General features: G+C 37.4%; 1 protein-coding gene across 13 annotated transcripts in view; it reads right to left on the bottom strand.

The window, feature by feature from the left end:
* Positions 1 to 18,638, bottom strand: part of ANAPC1 (anaphase promoting complex subunit 1) — a 121,761-nt gene that overhangs the window by 17,054 nt on the left and 86,069 nt on the right. For 11 of the 13 annotated variants that reach the window (XM_055243477.2, XM_063616635.1, XM_055243480.2 and 8 more), the window contains 9 exons: positions 18,171 to 18,305; positions 17,914 to 17,996; positions 16,900 to 16,978; positions 15,246 to 15,320; positions 9,261 to 9,337; positions 8,664 to 8,754; positions 8,513 to 8,566; positions 6,789 to 6,982; positions 2,390 to 2,476 (listed from right to left, as the gene is read on the bottom strand). In XM_055243477.2, coding sequence (XP_055099452.1) covers positions 2,390 to 2,476; positions 6,789 to 6,982; positions 8,513 to 8,566; positions 8,664 to 8,754; positions 9,261 to 9,337; positions 15,246 to 15,320; positions 16,900 to 16,978; positions 17,914 to 17,996; positions 18,171 to 18,305 — 875 coding nt within the window. Of the gene's footprint in view, positions 1 to 1,832; positions 1,972 to 2,099; positions 2,167 to 2,389; positions 2,477 to 6,788; positions 6,983 to 8,512; positions 8,567 to 8,663; positions 8,755 to 9,260; positions 9,338 to 15,245; positions 15,321 to 16,899; positions 16,979 to 17,913; positions 17,997 to 18,170; positions 18,306 to 18,638 lie in introns of all 13 variants that reach the window. The other 2 variants (XR_008650996.2, XM_063616642.1) reach the window with 2 other exon arrangements.

Genomic DNA, 18,638 nt, shown 5'->3' with positions numbered 1-18,638 from the left:
CTTTTTTTTTTTCTTTTTCCTTAAGGATAGGGAAGAAGGGGGAAGACAGGATGTCAATTCTTCTCAGAGAGCAAAGTTCTTCTACATATATGTACTTGCACATACATATATACACAAGTCCTTGAAACACAGTACATCAAACATCTATGTGGGCATGGCAATATTTTTCTTTGGGGTTCTCAAAAAGTTTTTTAAACTTTAAGATTTCTATTTTAGAATGTAAAAACAAAAAAAGTTTTCATATTTTAAGATCTCATAAAAGAACGATAGGCTGGGCACAGTGGCTCACACCTGTAATCCCAGCACTTTGGGAGGCTAAGGCAGGTGGATCACCTGAGGTCAGGAGTTCGAGATGAGCCTGGCCAACATGATGAAACCCCATCTCTACTAAAAAGACAAAAGTTAGCCAGGCCTGGTGGCACATGCCTGGAATCTCAGCTACTCGGGAGGCTGAGGGAGGAGAATCACTTGAACCCAGGAGATGGAGGTTGCAGTGAGCTGAGATCACACCACTGCACTGCAGCCTGGGCAACAGAGCAAGACTCCATCTCAGAAGAAAAAAACAAAAAAAATCGGCCGGGCACAGTGGCTCACACCTGTAATCCCAGTACTTTGGGAGGCCAAGGTGGGTGGATCACGAAGTCAGGAGATCGAGACCATCCTGGCTAACATGGTGAAACCCCGTCTCTACTAAAAATACAAAAAAATTAGCCAGGCGCAGTGACTGGTGCCTGCAGTCCCAGCTACTCAAGAACCTGAGGCAGGAGAATGGCGTGAACCTGGGAGGCAGAGCTTACAGTGAGCTGAGATCGCACCACCACACTCCAGCCTGGGCAACAGAGCAAGACTCTGTCTCAAAAAAAAAAAAAAAAAAAAGAAGGATAAAATGAGACTTCAATTTTAAAAAGCTTTATAGACAATAACTTCCCTCTTCTTACTCAAATACATTTACTTCTATAAATCTATTAAAAATAAAATCAATAAAGATCAGAAAAAACTGACACTAACAAATTATATAAAGATTCTTGTCACCAGCCAGGCGTGGTGGCTCACACCTGTAATCCCAGCACTTTGGGAGGCCGAGGCAGGTAGATCACAAGGTCAGGAGATGGAGACCATCCTGGCTAGTACGGTGAAATCCCGTCTCTACTAAAATATACAAAAAGTGAGCCAGGCTTGGTGGTGGGTGCCTGTAGTCCCAGCTACCTGGGAGGCTGAGGCAGGAGAATGGCATGAACCCGGGAGGCGGAGCTTGCAGTGACCCGAGATCGTGCCACTGCACTCCAGCCTGGGCGACAGAGCGAGACTCCATCTCAAAAAAAAAAGATTCTTGTCACCAAATGGCTTTGTTTACAATAGCTAAGCCAAATAGCTATGACCACCAGTATGTGAGTGTGGCTCTCCACTGTACCCTAGCTGATAATTGGCTTTAACAACTCAAAAAATCTTTCCTAAATGACAGGCATGAGGCCACATGTCAGAGGTGTATTAACTTAACAACAATATTCTTGTGCTGCACCTACCATCAGAGTGTGGTTTTCAGCTTAGGGTACTTTTGTAAAACAGCTATCTTTCTTCTGTCGTTGGTTATACATTGTAGTGTAGTTTAAAATGATGGCTTAGGTTACTGCGATAAGTGCTCCTGACACTTCTCCCATAAAAAATAAAGGGCTCTTGACCTGTCTCTGGGGAGACAACATGGGACGCCTACAGTTGAGCACAGTGCTCAGGTGTCTTATAGGGGCTATTTTCTTCCCTTCCCCCATATGCAAGAGATCTGCTATATCTCAAACTATATCTAGGGAAACTGAAGTGTTGGTGGTTCCTCGTACCCAAAATGCAGAGCTTTTAACTGCTTCTACATGGTTTGAGGTTCTACTGCTCACTGCCCCTTATAAATTGTCTCTGGTTTTCTGCTGTATTTTGCTTTTCTTGTCCCTTCTATGTCATTTATACACAATTTCTCTGCATCTATGTGAAAGGAAAAAAAGAAACTCATACAGACATTGCCACTAAATCAGACAAAAGTTTTCTCTTGGAATTAAGTAATTATAGCACAAAAAAAGTATCTCGAACTTCCCTTGGCAACTATCCTTTACCTGATGATTTTTTCCCTAAAGACAACTTTACTTGATCTCCTTCTGGGTTTAGAGCAGTTCTGTAGATCTGAGAATGGCAGAAGACTGGTCAGTCATCAGGTGTCCAAAGTTATCCTCTGGTCTAATACTCTGTGAGATAATTTTCTTAAAAGATTTAGCCAGGAATATAACTAAGTTAAGAACAGAACAATGCTAATTTGGAAATAATTCCATGAAGCCAAAATACAACCAAATGACCCCCTTAAAGAACTTAATAAGTATCACATTGAAGACAGAATCACTAGACTCACCGGTTGTCAGTGCTGTGAGCTGGGAAGTGCGGATAGAGGGCACAGAGAAGAGCGGCAATGGAAGAATTTGATGTGCTCAAAGAGTACCTGCAAAGTAAGTTCAGTGGGGACAGATGTTATTGATTATATTGCACATACTTTCAAGGCATTCTTGAGAATCAGGAAACTGGGGTATAGTAAGGCATACTGATAAGATGATCTCATAATACAAGAATGTCAGTGGTGTGAACATTCCACTTTTCATTTAGTCTTTAGGCCATTTCAAGATCATCACTATTTAAAGCCAAAGTAATATCCCATAAATGTTAAATTTCAACCCTTGAAGCAAGGTTTTAACATAAAATAGCACAGTAGTGAAGACCACGAATGCAGTCCTAGAAATTATAAATATTGAAGAGTCATGTACCAAGTATGCCACCTTCTTATCCAATTTTATTAATATATATGCCTATTTATACAATTATAAATCTGATTTTTAAAAATACGGGATGTTTTAATTGGTATTTAAACAGTTTTTTCTGTTTCTGTAAAGCATGAGGATTCCTTTAGAATGACTGACTAAATGAAAAGGCAAAAGTTATCATTAAAAAGTTACAATGAGGCCGGGTGCGGTGGCTCACACCTGTAATCCCAGCACTTTGGGAGGCCGAGGCGGGCGGATCACGAGGTCAGGAGATCGAGACCATCCTGGCTAACACAGTGAAACCCCGTCTCTACTAAAAATACAAAAAATTAGCCGGGTGCCGCGGCAGGCACCTATAGTCCCAGCTACTTGGGAGGCTGACGCAGGAGAATGGCATGAACCCGGGAGACGGAGCTTGCAGTGAGCCAAGATAGCGCCACTGCACTCCAGCCTGGGCGAAAGAGCGAGGCTCTGTCTCAAAAAAAAAAAAAAAAAACCACAAAAAGTTACAATGACTGTATAAACAACTATTCCTCTAAATATAAATTCTTTTCTCACCAGTATGATACACTTTTAAGTTTTATAGACTTTAAAAATATTCTCTTGGGAAAGGGTCTATTAAAATTTTCCTTAAATTACTTTATTGTTGCTCAAATTTAGTATAGCAAACAGGCAAATTAATCTAAAGTCCCAGAGTTTTTCTAAAAAATATTTTGAAATAAAGATGGTGTAGGACATCACATAAAAACACTTCTAAAACTATTGAATATAAATACTTTTATTACACACAAACATGCACACACATATACCCAAATCTCTTTCCCTGTCTTTTAAAATAATTGGAGTATTAAATAAGAACTTATAATTCATTATATATGCTTATATATTTAATGAATTAGAAAGAAGAGATTTCAAAATTTAAGCAAAGAGATACATCTATTTTGGCATGTGCATGGAATAAGCCATTTTCTTTGTATCCTTTTGATAAACCAAAACTCAAAGATAAATATTAAGATACTAATGTTAGAAATTTTGGGTAGAAACATAATGGTGTAGCTATGCTAAGTTTAAATGTTGTTACAGAGTATACATGACCATTTAAAAACCAAAAATCACTAGAAAAGCAGTAGCAGAATGGTAGAAAAATCTATTCGATACCAAAGAAAAGCAAGGAGAGTCACGCAGTTTGGAAAAATGAAAGATGGGATTAAGAGACATGGAGAGGCTCATTTTGAAAGGGAAAAAATTTCAAAAATCATCGAATAAAATAAATAAGAATTTTCACAGTAATATTTCTTTAACCATTATTAATTCTAAACAATTAAAGAAAGACAATTCCACAAAACATGTTGAGAGGAAACGCACACCTTTCTGATCATCTTTACTTTTTGTACTTCTGAAACGGTGAGTTCCAATGGTGAGCTCAGTCTTAAAGAAGAGGGGAAAATTAGCCTACGTAGACACTGTAGCCATTGATCAAGGTCACACACACTAGAGCTAAATATATGCAGGGGTATACCATATTCACAGAGTGGAAGACAATACTGTAACAGATTCTAATCTCCTTAACACAGACACATACAATCAAGGCAATTCTGATCAATATTTTATCAGATTATTTAGTATGGAACAGATTCCAATATTTATATGAAAATGCAAGGAGCCAAGAGAAAAACACGCTTTTGAAGAAGAAAACCCAGGTTGAAGGATTTACTCAACTGGATACCAAGACTCATAAGACAATGTAGTATTGGTGCAAGTACAGAAAAACAGACCAGCAAAACCTAATAGCCCAGAAATAAACACAGGTGTATAGGCACTTATATAACAGAGGTGGTATTGCAGAGCAGTGGAGAAGGATAAACTTTTCAATAGCAGTGGGAAAAAAACATGGAGAAAAATCCGTGCCAGGTAGATTTCAGATCCAAATGTGAATGGGAAAGCTAAAAACTTCTAGAAGATAAAATAGAAGAATATCTCCTTTTCTCTGGGTAAGAAAGTATTTCATAAGCAACACAAAAAAGTAAAAACTATAAAAGAAGAACATTAATAATTGTGTCATCAAAAGACACCACTGGGAGAGAGTGAAAAGGCAAACAAGCCCTAGGGTGGCAAAGATAACTGCAACAAACAAAACTGACCAAGGGCTTAGGACATAGTTTAAAGAATCCATAGAAATCAATACAAAGCTAAACCAATGTGGAGCAGTCAACTTCATCAAAACAGAAAGTAGAATGGTGGCTGCCAGAGGCTGGTGGGAGGGGCAAACAGGGAGTTGTTCAATGGCTACAGAATGTCAGTTTTGCAAGATGAAAAATTTCTGGAGATTGGTTGCACAACAATGTGAACATACTTAACACTACTTAATTGCATACTTAAAAATTGATAAGTTTTATGTTATGTGTATTTTACCACAAATAAAAATTTTAAAATAGATGAATATAAAAACTGGGTAGCAAGAGATTTGGACATCGCAAAAGAGGTTTTGCAGTTGGCTATTAAAAGTGTAAAATGGTACTCAAGAACATTATTCAGAAACACAGAAATTAAAGCCACAATGAGATCCTGTTATATACCTACTAGTTGGCTAAAACTAAAAAGACTATAACAATAACAAGGGTTGACAAGGATATGGAACAACTGCAACTTCACATCCTGCCCATGAGTATGTAAAATGGTACAAGTGCACTGTAGCACTGACGGTATTATTCACTGAAAGTGAATACACACGTACAACCTATGACCCAATTCCACACAGTTCTATATACAACAAAATCAAAGACATGTACAACTTTCCCTAACAGCATTGTTCATAACAGCCCCAAACTAGAAGCAAGAAGCATATCCATCAATGGGGGAGATCAATAAAATGTGGTACAGTCATACAATGAAATGTAATACAACACTGAAACTTGAATAATCCATTGCTACATACAACATGAATCTTACAAACATAATGTTGGGCAAAAGTGAAGTGCAAAAGGATACATCGTGTATAATTCAATTTAAATGTCAAAAACAGGCAAAACCAACGTAAGGTGTTAGAAGACTATATAGGGCTATCTTTGGGGAAAGGAAGGTAATAGTGATTGAGAGGGGCGCATGGCAGAAGCAGAGACGGGTGATGTGAGTTGCAAATGCTATACAGAATCTTTTTTTTTTTTTTTTTTTTGAGATGGAGTCTCGCTCTGTCACCCAGGCTGGAGTGCGGTGGCGCGATCTCGGCTCACTGCAAGCTCCGCCTCCTGGGTTCACGCCATTCTCCTGCCTCAGCCTCTCCGAGTAGCTGGGACTACAGGCGCCCGCCACCACGCCCGGCTAATTTTTTTTTTGTATTTTTAGTAGAGACGGGGTTTCACCGTGGTCTCGATCTCCTGACCTCGTGATCCGCCCGCCTCGGCCTCCCAAAGTGCTGGGATTACAAGCGTGAGCCACCGCGCCCGGCTGCTATACAGAATCTTGATATACATGATAACAAAAAGATTTTTCTATGGTAGATAGCTCTTTGACCTGTGCACCTATGATTTATACACTTTTCTGTATATGTGTTTTTGGTTCATCTAAAGCCAGGGCAGTCTTATAAAGGATGTAGTCAAGAATGGCAGATGTTGGAAAAAGATCAAGAAAGCTGAAAACTCAGAAAATGTCACAGGATCTGGTAAACGATTTTGTGACCTTTCTGAGAAAGTAGCTTAGTGGAACGGTAAAACTTTTAACCAGTTGGGCACAAGCAGTGATGCACTGAAGCACTAAGCACAGACTATTCTGAGAAACACAGTGATGCTCAGTGTGTCAGAGAGGATGGTAATTCTACTGAGTAGACTATTAGTTGACGGTTAAACTACAAAGAAGCCCATCAAGTCGAATAATACTGCTAGTTAAGCTAAGAGCTAGTCAGAATTTAAATTTTCCATGTTATCTTCAAGATCAAAGTAAGTCACCCTTATAGATCTCACGAATGAGATCTTTTCATTGGAAAAATACATATTCACTTACCTTCCTCCTCCCAAAAATAGAAGTCCAAGGGCCATGTGGTGGGCTAAGTGAAAACCATAGTTCATTTCACCACCCGTTTTCATGTGTAAGAAGCGACAAAGCTGCAAAACCTTTAGGTTTCCTGAGCCAGCCATGACCATGGCGAGAGACAGCAGCACCACGCTCAGACAAGTTTCTAGGTTATAAGGACCTGTCTGTAAGGTGAAGAGATGACATCACTGTAACTGTTGTGTTACATTTCTTTATTATCAGAACTAGCTTAGCCATCATTAGAAGACTACAAAAGTTTGTAACTTAAAAAAAAAATCTGAGCCGGGCGCTGTGGCTCACGCCTGTAATCCCAGCACTTCGGGAGGCCGAGGCGGGCAGATCACGAGGTCAGGAGATCGAGACCATCCTGGCTAACACGGTGAAACCCCGTCTCTACTAAAAAATACAAAAAATTAGCCAGGTGTGGTGGCAGGCGCCTGTGGTCCCAGTTGCTCGGGAGGTTGAGGCAGGAGAATGGCGTGAACCTGGGGGGTGGAGCTTGCAGTGAGCTGAGATCGCACCACTGCACTCCAGCCTGGGTGACAGAGCAAGACTCTGTCTCGAAAAAAAAAAAAAGAAAGAAATCTGTAAATACAAATATTTTCCCTGATTATGAAATATAAGTTCAACAGAGATAATTTCAAATATTGAATATCAAGAAGACATAACAATCACTTGGAATGTCACACCCAAAGATAACTGGTGTTAACATTTTGGCTTTTTCTCTGAATTTTTCCTTTATCTACACATATTTTTTCCAAATGAAATGGAGATGTTACTCTACACAGTATTTTTAACCTTTTAAATAACCTATTAGAAGCAAGCTTCACTCACAAAAAAAAGTTGGTTGTTTTTTTGTTTTTTTTTTCTTGAGACAGGGTCTCTCACTCTGTCACCCAGATTGAAGTGTAGTGATGCAACAGCCTCAAACTCCTGGAGTCAAAGGATCCACCCACCTCTGCCTCCCAAGTTGCTGGGACTACATGTGTGTGTCACCACACCCAGCTAATTTTTTATTTTTTGTAGAGATGGGGTCTCCCTATGTTGCCCAGGCTGATCTCAACCTCCCGGGCTCAAATGATCCTCCTGCTTCAGTCCCCCAAAGTTCCTAGGATTATAGGCGTGAGCCACTGCACCCAGCCACAAAAAATTCTTGTATAACATGATTTTGGTAGCTCCACTGTGTAAGGATATATAAATAAACTATAATCAAATTTAATTAACTACTTTCAGACTTTTTTGATGTTTCTAACTTTTCCATATTATAAACAGTGTTGAATAAATCTATGTAGTTTTTACCAGGAAATAAAATCTCTTAGTCTTGTCATCAGAGAAGCAATGCCTCAAAAGCAACTGAATCCTTACTAAGTACTGATATTTTTTAAAAAGGAAATTCCCAATATTTAATACTGAGACAGAATTACATGAGGTATGACAATCCGTGAATATTATGGCCTTTCTTATTCTCTTGTCACAAGAACTAGATACCTGTGCATCCTTCCAGGGTAATCATATTCTCACCTAATTTAATATTGCAAAACAAAAATAAAAAGATGAGCTAATGGTTCTTCAAATCTCTCATTCTACATTCAAACAAACAGCAGAGATACCTGATAACACATAAGTAACTGGATCATCAGTAAATTTTTTTTAAGTTTAATTTTATTCCCAAGGAGAATGATAAAAACACTTACAACAGAAGCATTAGGTGCAGACAAATAAGTCATAAAATCTTTTGCAAATTTATGCTAGAAAAACAAAAGAAAAAATTCCAAGTTAAAAGAAGCATCTTAAAGCTTTGTTAAAACAAACAAAAAGAACACAGTAAACTAAAATACTTCTTACCAAACAGTTAAATGCTGATAAATTTTCTGAGCCAGCAAATCGAAAACCCAGAGACAAACAGGCTCCTGCAATTATGTAGACATGTGCTTGGCTGAAAACAGGTGACAAGAAATTTAATAGTCATTATTTTACTTTAAAATTAACTTGAAATAAGTAACAATAAATATTCCAGTTCTCTAAGCTAGTTTATATCTTTCTGGGAATGATCAAGTGCCCTCTACTCAGTCAGCAGATTTCTATGTATTTTTTTTTTTTTTTTCAGCGGAAGCATCGGGTCACCTTACTCATGAAGTTTGCCTCTTGCCTACAGTTTCATATGCAGCAAAAACAATTTTTAAAATTGTTGCCAATTTTGTTAATGGAAAGGATAAAAGAGAAATACATACAAGTTAAATCTCCAATATTGCTTTTTGAGGGCAAGAGCTGTATACTTCAGAGAGCTTTAACCAATGTCATGAACATCTGATAAATAATGGTTAGAAACGTGTGGGATTCAGAATTACTTAAATCAAGGACAATATTACTCCTACATGGTATATTTCAATTTAATTATCTGATAGATGCTAGGATAGCTAATTTGCATTATACATCACTTACGACAAAGTTTCCAAATTCAAATCCTCTGAGCACGGCAATTCGATTTCACTGAGAGAGATACTATTTTCTCTTATAATCTGTCAATATAGAAAGCAAGAATACTTAGATATCAATGTTCTCATTACAAATATTTAATAATCTGAAGAATAACATACTGCTTATCATGGCTATATTTATATAAAGTAAGCTTTACCAAACCATTTAACTCAAACGCCTATATTTTAATCACATTGAATGTAATCAAATTTCAAATCTAAGATGGGCTAGGTAAGAATAATAACTAAGGGCAGGCATGGTGGCTCACGACTGTAATCCCAGCACTTTGGAAGACCAAGGTTGGTGGATCACGAGGTCAGGAGTTCGAGACCAGCCTGACTAACATGGTGAAACCTCATCTCTACTAAAAATACAAAAATTAGCTGGGCGTGGTGGCACACGCCTGTAATCCCAGCTACTTAGGAGGCTGAGGCAGGAGAATCGCTTGAATCTGGGAGGCGGAATTTGCAGTGAGCCGAGATCACGCCACTGCACTCCAGCCTGGGTGACAAAGTGAGACGGAGTCTCAAGAAAATAATAATAATAATAATTAAATAGGGCTGAACAAATATAAACAGGAAGACGTAAGTATATTCTGAATCAGTAACAGGGTCATAATATTGCATACCAGTCAACTGAAATACAAAGATGATGGCTTTAGAATTTGGGCAGGGGTGAGGGGAAGAAGTGGGAAAAGAGAAATAGAAGAGAACTCTAATCAGACGTCTTCTTCTTTATGGGATGTTTCCAGCATTAATCCAACATACCTACCACAGGTGAGGTTATTCACTAGGCTAAGCTAAGCTAAACTGTCAATATGTTTATCAGCTATGTTGCAACTATTGTTTAGAAAAGACATCCTTTTCCTTTTAGTATAGGTAATGAACAATTTATCAAAAAATATACACAGAATATCTAGCTGTAACAACCAAGAAGACATTTGATCCTTTTCTCCTAAAAGAAAAAAGCCAAAAAAGATAAAGCTAATATTTGCTAAATATATGAATGTATTTAAGATTTATTCTTTTAATCTTCTGAGAAGATTTCTTAGAAGATTTCTTAACATTTCAGGATGTTTTCTTCAATACAACAATAAATATCGGCTGAACGCAGTGGCTTACACGCCTGTAATCCCAGCACTTTGGGAGGCCAAGGCAGGCGGATCACTTGAAGCCTCGAGTTCGAGACCAGCCTGGCCAACATGGTGAAACCCGTATCTACTGAAAAACAAAAAATTAGCTGGGCCTGTAATCCCAGCTACTCAGGAGGCTGAGGCATGAGAATCACTTGAGCCCGGTAAGCAGAGGTTGCAGTGAACCAAGATCGCACCACTGCACTCCAGCCTGGGCAACAGGGCAAAACCCTGTCTCAGTCTCAAAAATAAAATAAAATAAAATAAATAAATATTAGAAGGCACTTATAATACAGTCTTCTTATGTACTGAATCTCACCAAATCAAAGACTTAAAATATCTTTCTTCTTTTTTTTTTGCCTTGAGACAGGGTCTCCCTCTGTCACCCAGATTGGAGTGCAGTGGTGCAATCACGGCTCATTGCAGCCCTACCTCCCGGACTCAAGCAATCCTCCCATCTCAGCTTCCCAAGTAGCTAGGACTACAGGTGCACACCACCATGCTTGGCTAATTTTTGTATTTTTCTGTACAGATGGGATCTCACTATGATGCCCAGGCTGGTCTTGAACTCCCGGGCTTAAGCAATCCACTCTCCTTGGCCTCCCAAAGTGCTAGGATTATAGGCGTGAGTCACCGCACCCTGTATGTAAAGCTTTTTATGAAAGAAAAAGTGCTATGAAGATGTTAGTTGTTATTTTACATATGCCCTAAGTTCAAACAGACAAGCAGTTTACAAAGTGACCTTTAAAAAAAAAATCCTTCTTTTAACGCTAGGTTGCTCACTACAAACAACCCTGCTCCAGAATCAATGTAGCTCCAGATGAGAACCCAGGGAAAAGTGGAAGCTGATAGGAAATATCAATGAGGAGAACTGTGAAATTGTTATCTCTCCTATTTGCAGTATCCTTGATGTAATAAAGACCAAATATAACATTATAAAGTCTGAAGTAAAAAAGAGAGAGATGTTATTCTATACTAAAAGTCCAAAAACCATATTTTTGTAACAACAAAAAACGACCACTGTTTTTTGTGGGGTTTTTTTTTTTGTAGAGACAGGGTTTCACCATGCTGGCCAGGCTGGTCTCGAACTCCTGACCTCGAGTGATGTGCCCACCTTGGCTTCCCAAAGTGCTGGGATTACAGACATGAGCCACCACACCAGGCCGCAAAAAAGACCACACTCTGACATGAATTTATACTTTCCACTTTGGAATTACAGTTACTTGTATACATGTCTAATCTCAGTAAGCTAAACTTAGTGCATTTAATAAACTGAAGTTTTTTGAGAACACTCTACATGTCTGGTGTATCTTTAATGTATTACAGAATTTAGCACGTGCCTTGCATTTACAGAGGATTAATGAGTATGTGCTGAACGAAAGAGTGAAAGAAAAAGTATTTCATCCTACAATATACATTTTAAAGAGCACTTTCAAAAAAACTAAAATCTCTGACATCTGAATATGCTAGGAGTTAAAATGATGGTAACAAATGAGCAAGTCATTTAAAACAATTCTTCCTCACCTCTTTCATATCAGTGATTAACAAAACTGGAAGAACTAAACAAATAAAAACAAACCTAGGATTCTACTTCCTCAAATAATAGATGAATAAACTCCTATTGGATCAACTCATACAACAAGTATAAACCCTAGACAAACTATAAAATCCAAACTATTTATGGCAGGGGTCGGTAAACTATTTCTAAAAGGGTCAAATAGTAAATACCAGCAACTACTGATCTATGCACTTTTAATAAAAAACAGCTACAGACAATAAGTAAACAAATGGGTATGGCCATATTCCAATAAAATTTTCTTTCTAAAAATCAGGTGGGCTTAATTCACCAACTCCTGACCTCAAGGCACTGGAGTGAGAACAAAAGCAAGCAGATTCTAGAGGTGAGAGTTGATCCATGGAACAGAGGAACACCACTAGATACATTTTCCTTTCCGTGGTTTCTGCTCTGAAAGCGGGTCTATCTGGACCAAGAAAGATGGCAAAAGCTACAATTAAAGGCTCACAACCTTCTTGGCCTTAACAACCAGGATACAGGAAAATACCATACCCATTGGGAGGTGAGGACAGAATACGACAAAGGAGAGAGCCACAGAGACAGGGCCCCAAGCTCTGTATATAAATTCTGTGCAAATGTCTGCCTGATCCATGAACCATGTGTGCACAGGGCAGACTCCAACAGCTCACAAGATAAAGACATGCACCAAGATTAGAGCTAGAAACCAAGAAAGAATGACAATCTGATTCCAAGTAAATTAACTGATTGCTTTAAAACAAAATGTATATATCTGTGTTTACTGTGCCTGAACTACAAACAATGTGGTTTAGGCTAATACACATTCTCCTGAGAATCTGGAACTTGGGTACATGCAAGGCAGAAGATACCTTACCTACATGTCAGCTCCCAATTAAAAACTTGGGCACTGAGTCTCTGACGAGCTTCCCGGGTAGACAACCTCAACCTGCACCTCATATCATATACAAAATTACTTTGAAATGAATTATGTAAGTATACATAAAAACTAAAACTTTGGAGGCTTTTAGAGAAAAGTATAAAAGATTATCTTCATGATGGGGTTAGACAAACGGTTTTTTTCATTGGAATAGAGAATAACCATAAGAAAAAACTGACAAATCAGACATTATTTAACATTCTAATATCTTCTGCTCATCAAAATTATTACTAAGAAAATGAATATGCAAGCCACAGACTAGGAGGGATATTTGCAAAATAAATCTGACAGGCCAGGCGCAGTGGCTCACGCCTGTAATCCCAGAACTTTGGGAGTCCGAGGCAGGCAGATCACGAGGTCAGGAGATCGAGACCATCTTGGCTAACACGGTGAAACCCCGTCTCTACTAAAAATACAAAAAATTAGCAGGGCGTGGTGGCGGGTGCCTGTAGTCCCAGCCACTCGGGAGGCTGAGGCAGGAGAATAGAGTGAACCTGGGAGGCGGAGCTTGCAGTGAGCCGAGATCACGCCACTGCACTCCAGCCTGGGCGACAGAGCAAGACTCCGTCTCAAAAAAAAAAAAAAGAAATCTGACAATGAACGGGTTTCTAGAATGCATTAAAAAAACTCCAGCAACACAGTAATAAAAATACAAATTTTTTAAAAAAATAAACAAAGGACATGCACAGACACTGCACAAAAAAAGATAGATGGAGGACCAATAAACCAACGAAAAAGTTCTCAACATTAACAGTCAGCAGAGAAATGCAAATTTAAACAACAGTCAGATATCATTACATATTCATCAGCAGCACTAAAACTTAAAAAACTAACACCACTAAATATCGGTTAGATGGGCAACAGCCAACACTCTCAAACACTGTTGGTCAATGTGTCAAATGGTACAGCCACTTTGGGAAAAGATTTATCAATTCTAATAAAACTAAATATACCATCTACCCTATGCCTCAGTAATTCCAATCCTACCTAATAGGACTGCAAATGGAATACACAAGTTGAGGATCCCTAATCCGAAAATCCAAAATCCAAAATGCTCAAAATCCAAACCTTTTTGAACATTAACATGATGCCCAAAGGAAATGCTCATTGGAGTATTTCGGATGTCAGAGTTTCAGATTAGGGATGCTCAACCAGTAAGTATAATTTCGAGTATTCCAAAATCCAAAAACTCTTCTGGTCCCAAGCATTTCAGATAAGAAATACTCAATCTGTACCACCTAATAATAAAAAGGATGAACTATTAATATACTCAATATCTTGAAAACGCTGAAAGAAGTTTTATACAAAAGGGTATATGCTGTATGTGACTTCATTACTATAAAGTTCTACATCTGGAAATTAACATATTTTGGGAAAAAAACAAAATACATATTGGTTACCCTGGGGGTACGGGTGAATGCACAAAGAGGGAAGGGGCACAAGAGATAGAGGCTGGTTTCCACAGGCCTACATGTTAGTTAGTCAAATCTTATCCAATAGGATACTTAACATTTGTGCATTTCACAATATATAAATTTTATCTTAAAAGGAAAAAAAGTAAATACCAATTCCAGTTAATATGTATGGTACAATTTTAGGATGGAGTGTATTACTGTTTGGAACTAACATTGAAATTCATCAAAAAATGTTGGATTAGATAGAGGAATAGATAGGTGGATAGGTAAGTGATTAAACATGTTTATACAGTAAAATATTATTATAGAGTCTATTGGTGATGTGGGTGTTCATATAAACTTCTTTCAACCTTTGAGATTTTTCTTCTGAAAATACTGAAAGAAACAATCTACATAAAGAAACTGAGACCACTACACATGGACAGTTGTCTAAGGGCAGTGGCTAGTTACAATATTCAATTTTCAGTTTTTACCAAAAAAATCTGTTTATTTTTAACTAGTATACTTGGCTTATCAAATAAATATGATATAAAGTAATTAAAAGAGTTATTAGGAGATCTAAAATTGTCACGAAGTAAAATAGCATCTTAGAAATGTGCACTTAATTATGACAAAAATATCAACACTTTTTTAGAGTATTCTGGCAAACATATTTAGTTTTTTCCTTCCTCTTATTTTTTAACTCCCACGCAACACCAATATTCATATTTAATTTTTAAAAACTACAATTTCTAGGGACCTGAGGCTAAAAGAGAAGGTGGTGGTCTGTGTAGCAGAGAATCTTAAAACAAAAGTTCTTAGGTCTTTAAGAGGTATCCTAATGATCAATATTGCCTTCATAAGAAAAAATATTTTACAGAATTTTGAAAAATCCCATAAGAAATCATAATTTTATGCTACTAAAGATATAATATTTATTATATGTACTTACTTGAGGAACATTGCTGTCAACCCACTTGGAATTTGGTAAAATATCATCCCACAAAATCAGGCATCGAGCAAGTGTCTTAAAAATGCAACACAGATAAAATTAATTAGAGCAAGTAAAGTTCATACATTTTATAACAATGATAATAATAAACAGAACTATTTAAGAATCAGTTCCTGACTGATGAGAATTTTGAAAAATAAGTACATGCAAATGCAGGAAGGTTATGTACTGATAAACCTATTGTAAGTTGAAAATACCTTAAGCTGAAAATACACTTAGGCCAGGCTCAGTGGCTCATGCCTGTAATCCCAGCACTTTGGGAGACCAAGGCGGGCAGATCACTGAAGGCCAGGAGTTTGAGACCAGCCTGGCCAACATGGTGAAACCCCATCTCTACTAAAAATACAAAAATTAGCCGGGCGTGGTGGCACATGCCTGTAGTCTTAGCTACTCAGGAGGCTGAGGCACAAGAATAGCTTGAACCCAGGAGGCAAAGGTTGCAGTGAGCCAAGATGGGGTCACTGCACTCCAGCCTGGGCAACAGAGCGAGACTCCATCTCTTAAAAAAAAAAAAAAAAAAAAAAGAAAATACATTTAATACACCTTGCCTGCCAAACAAAACAGCTTGGCCTAGCCTACCTTAAACATGCTCCAAACACTCAAATTAGCCTATAATTGAGTGAAATTCTCTGTCAGCATAGTAAACTGTAGAGTATGGGTCATTTACCCTCATGACTGCATGGCTGACTGGGAGCTGCAGCTTGCTGCCGTTACCCAACACCATGAGAGCATCATACCGCCAGGAGTACAAGAAAAAAATAAAAATTAAAAATTGGAAGTAGTTTCTTCTGAATAAGTACCGCTTTCACACTATGGTTAAGTTAAAAATCCTAAGTTGGGAACCGTCTTACTCATTAAACTACTCATTAAAATAAAGATTTAAATTTTAACAAAGAAAAACTAAAATTAAGTTGAATATCATCAAAGTTTAGAGGGCTTGTGGGGTTACTTTTTAAAACGTACTCTGGAAAAGAAAAAATCACAAAGGAAAGAATCATAGCTCCATCTACATCATAATTTAAAGCTTCCATATGCTAAGTTTAAACATCAGAAAAAAAAAAGAATTAGAGGGAAAATTTTAGACAATTAAGTCAAATTGTTATTTTCTTTAGATTCAACCTTAACAGTATTATTACACCTCTGATAGTAATCCAAAAATGTAAAACAAAGCAGTAAAAAAGTCCTAATCACTTGTTGCTTTTTAGGAAGTTTTGAATAATAATGTGAGAAAGTGAAATGTCACTCCAAGTATTATACATCAACGTGGTTACCTTTCTTGGGATTCCCAAAGTCCTATTTGCGAAATTTCAAATGAACACTGCCAATCAGATATGCATGACAAATTAAAAATAAAAGGCTCTCTTGTAAAGATTTATGTTTGCTATTCATTCATTCATTCATTCATTTATTCATTCATGGAGACCAGCCCATGTTGCCCAGGCTGGTGTCAAACTCCTGGACTCAAGCAATCCTCCTGCCTCAACCTTCTGAAGTGCTGGGATTACAGGCGTGAGCCACTGTGCCCGGCTTACAAGCTAAGTTTAAGAACCATAAATAGACTTCTCATGCTAACACAAATGAAGACAAAGCATACCCTAAGCAAGAGAAATTCTGGCTTCACAAAGTCCAACAAATACATGGTGTCAGGGGCTCGGAGCCAATCTGCAATAGATCTGGTGGTGGAGGAAAACAGTAAGGGACACTGTTCAAGTAGAGGGCAAGACAATCAAGAATCTCAAGCTCTATTTCAAAACATTTATTCCCACTCCACTACTGCTCTATATATTTTTCACAATACTTTACACCTTCTAACGTAATAGTTATTATAGATGTACATGTCTCACTATAACATAAACTCCATGAGGGAAGGTATTTTTAGTTTTGTTCAATGAAATATCCCCAGTGCCAAGGAAGCACTGCCCTACACATTCATCCAAATAGTAAAGTATAAATATCTATTTTTAAACACTTTGTTAATTCTGCACACATTTACTTTTTCTAAAGGCAGAAATGTGGAACACTGAAAAGCTCCTTGAATCTTAGAATTTGTTTTTAATTAATAGACTTAACACACGGCATAACGTCTTGTACTCAACTTACTCTTCATGCAAAGTGTAAGCACAAATGCCAAAGATCTTACTTTCAAGCGTCAGCATTAATACAGCAAGTTAGGAAGGTAGACGGTTTGGTAATTACGAAAGCTCTTGAAGTAGGCAAAAACCATTGTTTTACACGGTAACCAAGATCACACTAATGATAAGTATTTCTGGCTTAACCAGTCCTCACAGCAATATGCTAAATTAATGAAAACAAACATGGGCATTGTTTGGGTGTTACTGACATCAACAACAAAACAGAAATGAACAGAAATTGAAAACTATATTGTCAAATACCATGAAAATAGCCAAATATATTATTTCTAGGTAAAATCTTTATAACTTCAAATACTGCAAGTTTTCTTTCAAAAACTTACAGTACTTGAAAGAATGAAAATCAGCTTAATCCAGCACAGGGGAAAGAAACACATGAGATAACTGAATTTTACAACCAGGGTCAGAAAGGATATCACACTGTCACAGCGGGAGGAAGGGTGGGTGGGTAGAAATACCTGTTATTGGTTTTTAAGTAGATCATAGCCAAAGCTAGAGTAGCACCTGGACAAGTCACATCCACATTTATGGTATCTCCCTCCTATTGAAAGAAGAGTTTATGCATGTAAAATAGTTCTAAATTATTAAAAAATTCCTCTGAATAATAACTATGCTTAAAATTAACATATTTACCAATGTCAGTATGAACACTAGTATTTTCCAATTAACTTCCCAGCTTCCAGACTTTTGATCTGTTACTTTGCTGTATACTTACTTTGATTTGATAACTTGGTGATTTATGTTTCTCCCTATGCATTCCTGTTTGAAAGCGCCTATGTCCTCCAACCATGTACTGATAGAGCTGCTCAGGCACATTGAGATCAGACATACCTATCAAATTGCTGCCATGCTGGAAAAGACAATAACAGACAAGAGAAAAGAAATTTTATGGAGGAAGATCCATAACACATACCCATAACAAATATAAAAATGAACTAACTTCAAAGCAGGTTATTTCGGGTTTTGTTTTTTTTATTTCCAATTTAAAGCAAACATTAATCATGAGTTAATAAACATTAATAATTCTCATAAAAGTTTTAATACATGAATGTTCAACTTTAAGTACTGTCTTAAAATACATAAGAGCTTTAGAGTTAGTTACATTTAACAATAAAGAAAAATATTAGTTATATAATTGAAACCTGAACTGTAAATACCTGAATACTTTCATTATTGTACTTAA

This window comes from Symphalangus syndactylus, chromosome 14, assembly GCF_028878055.3.
Source record: "Symphalangus syndactylus isolate Jambi chromosome 14, NHGRI_mSymSyn1-v2.1_pri, whole genome shotgun sequence".
Lineage (NCBI taxonomy): Eukaryota > Metazoa > Chordata > Mammalia > Primates > Hylobatidae > Symphalangus > Symphalangus syndactylus.
The sequence above is the reverse complement of the archived record's forward strand: the minus strand, read 5'-3'. Positions and strand labels throughout refer to the sequence as shown.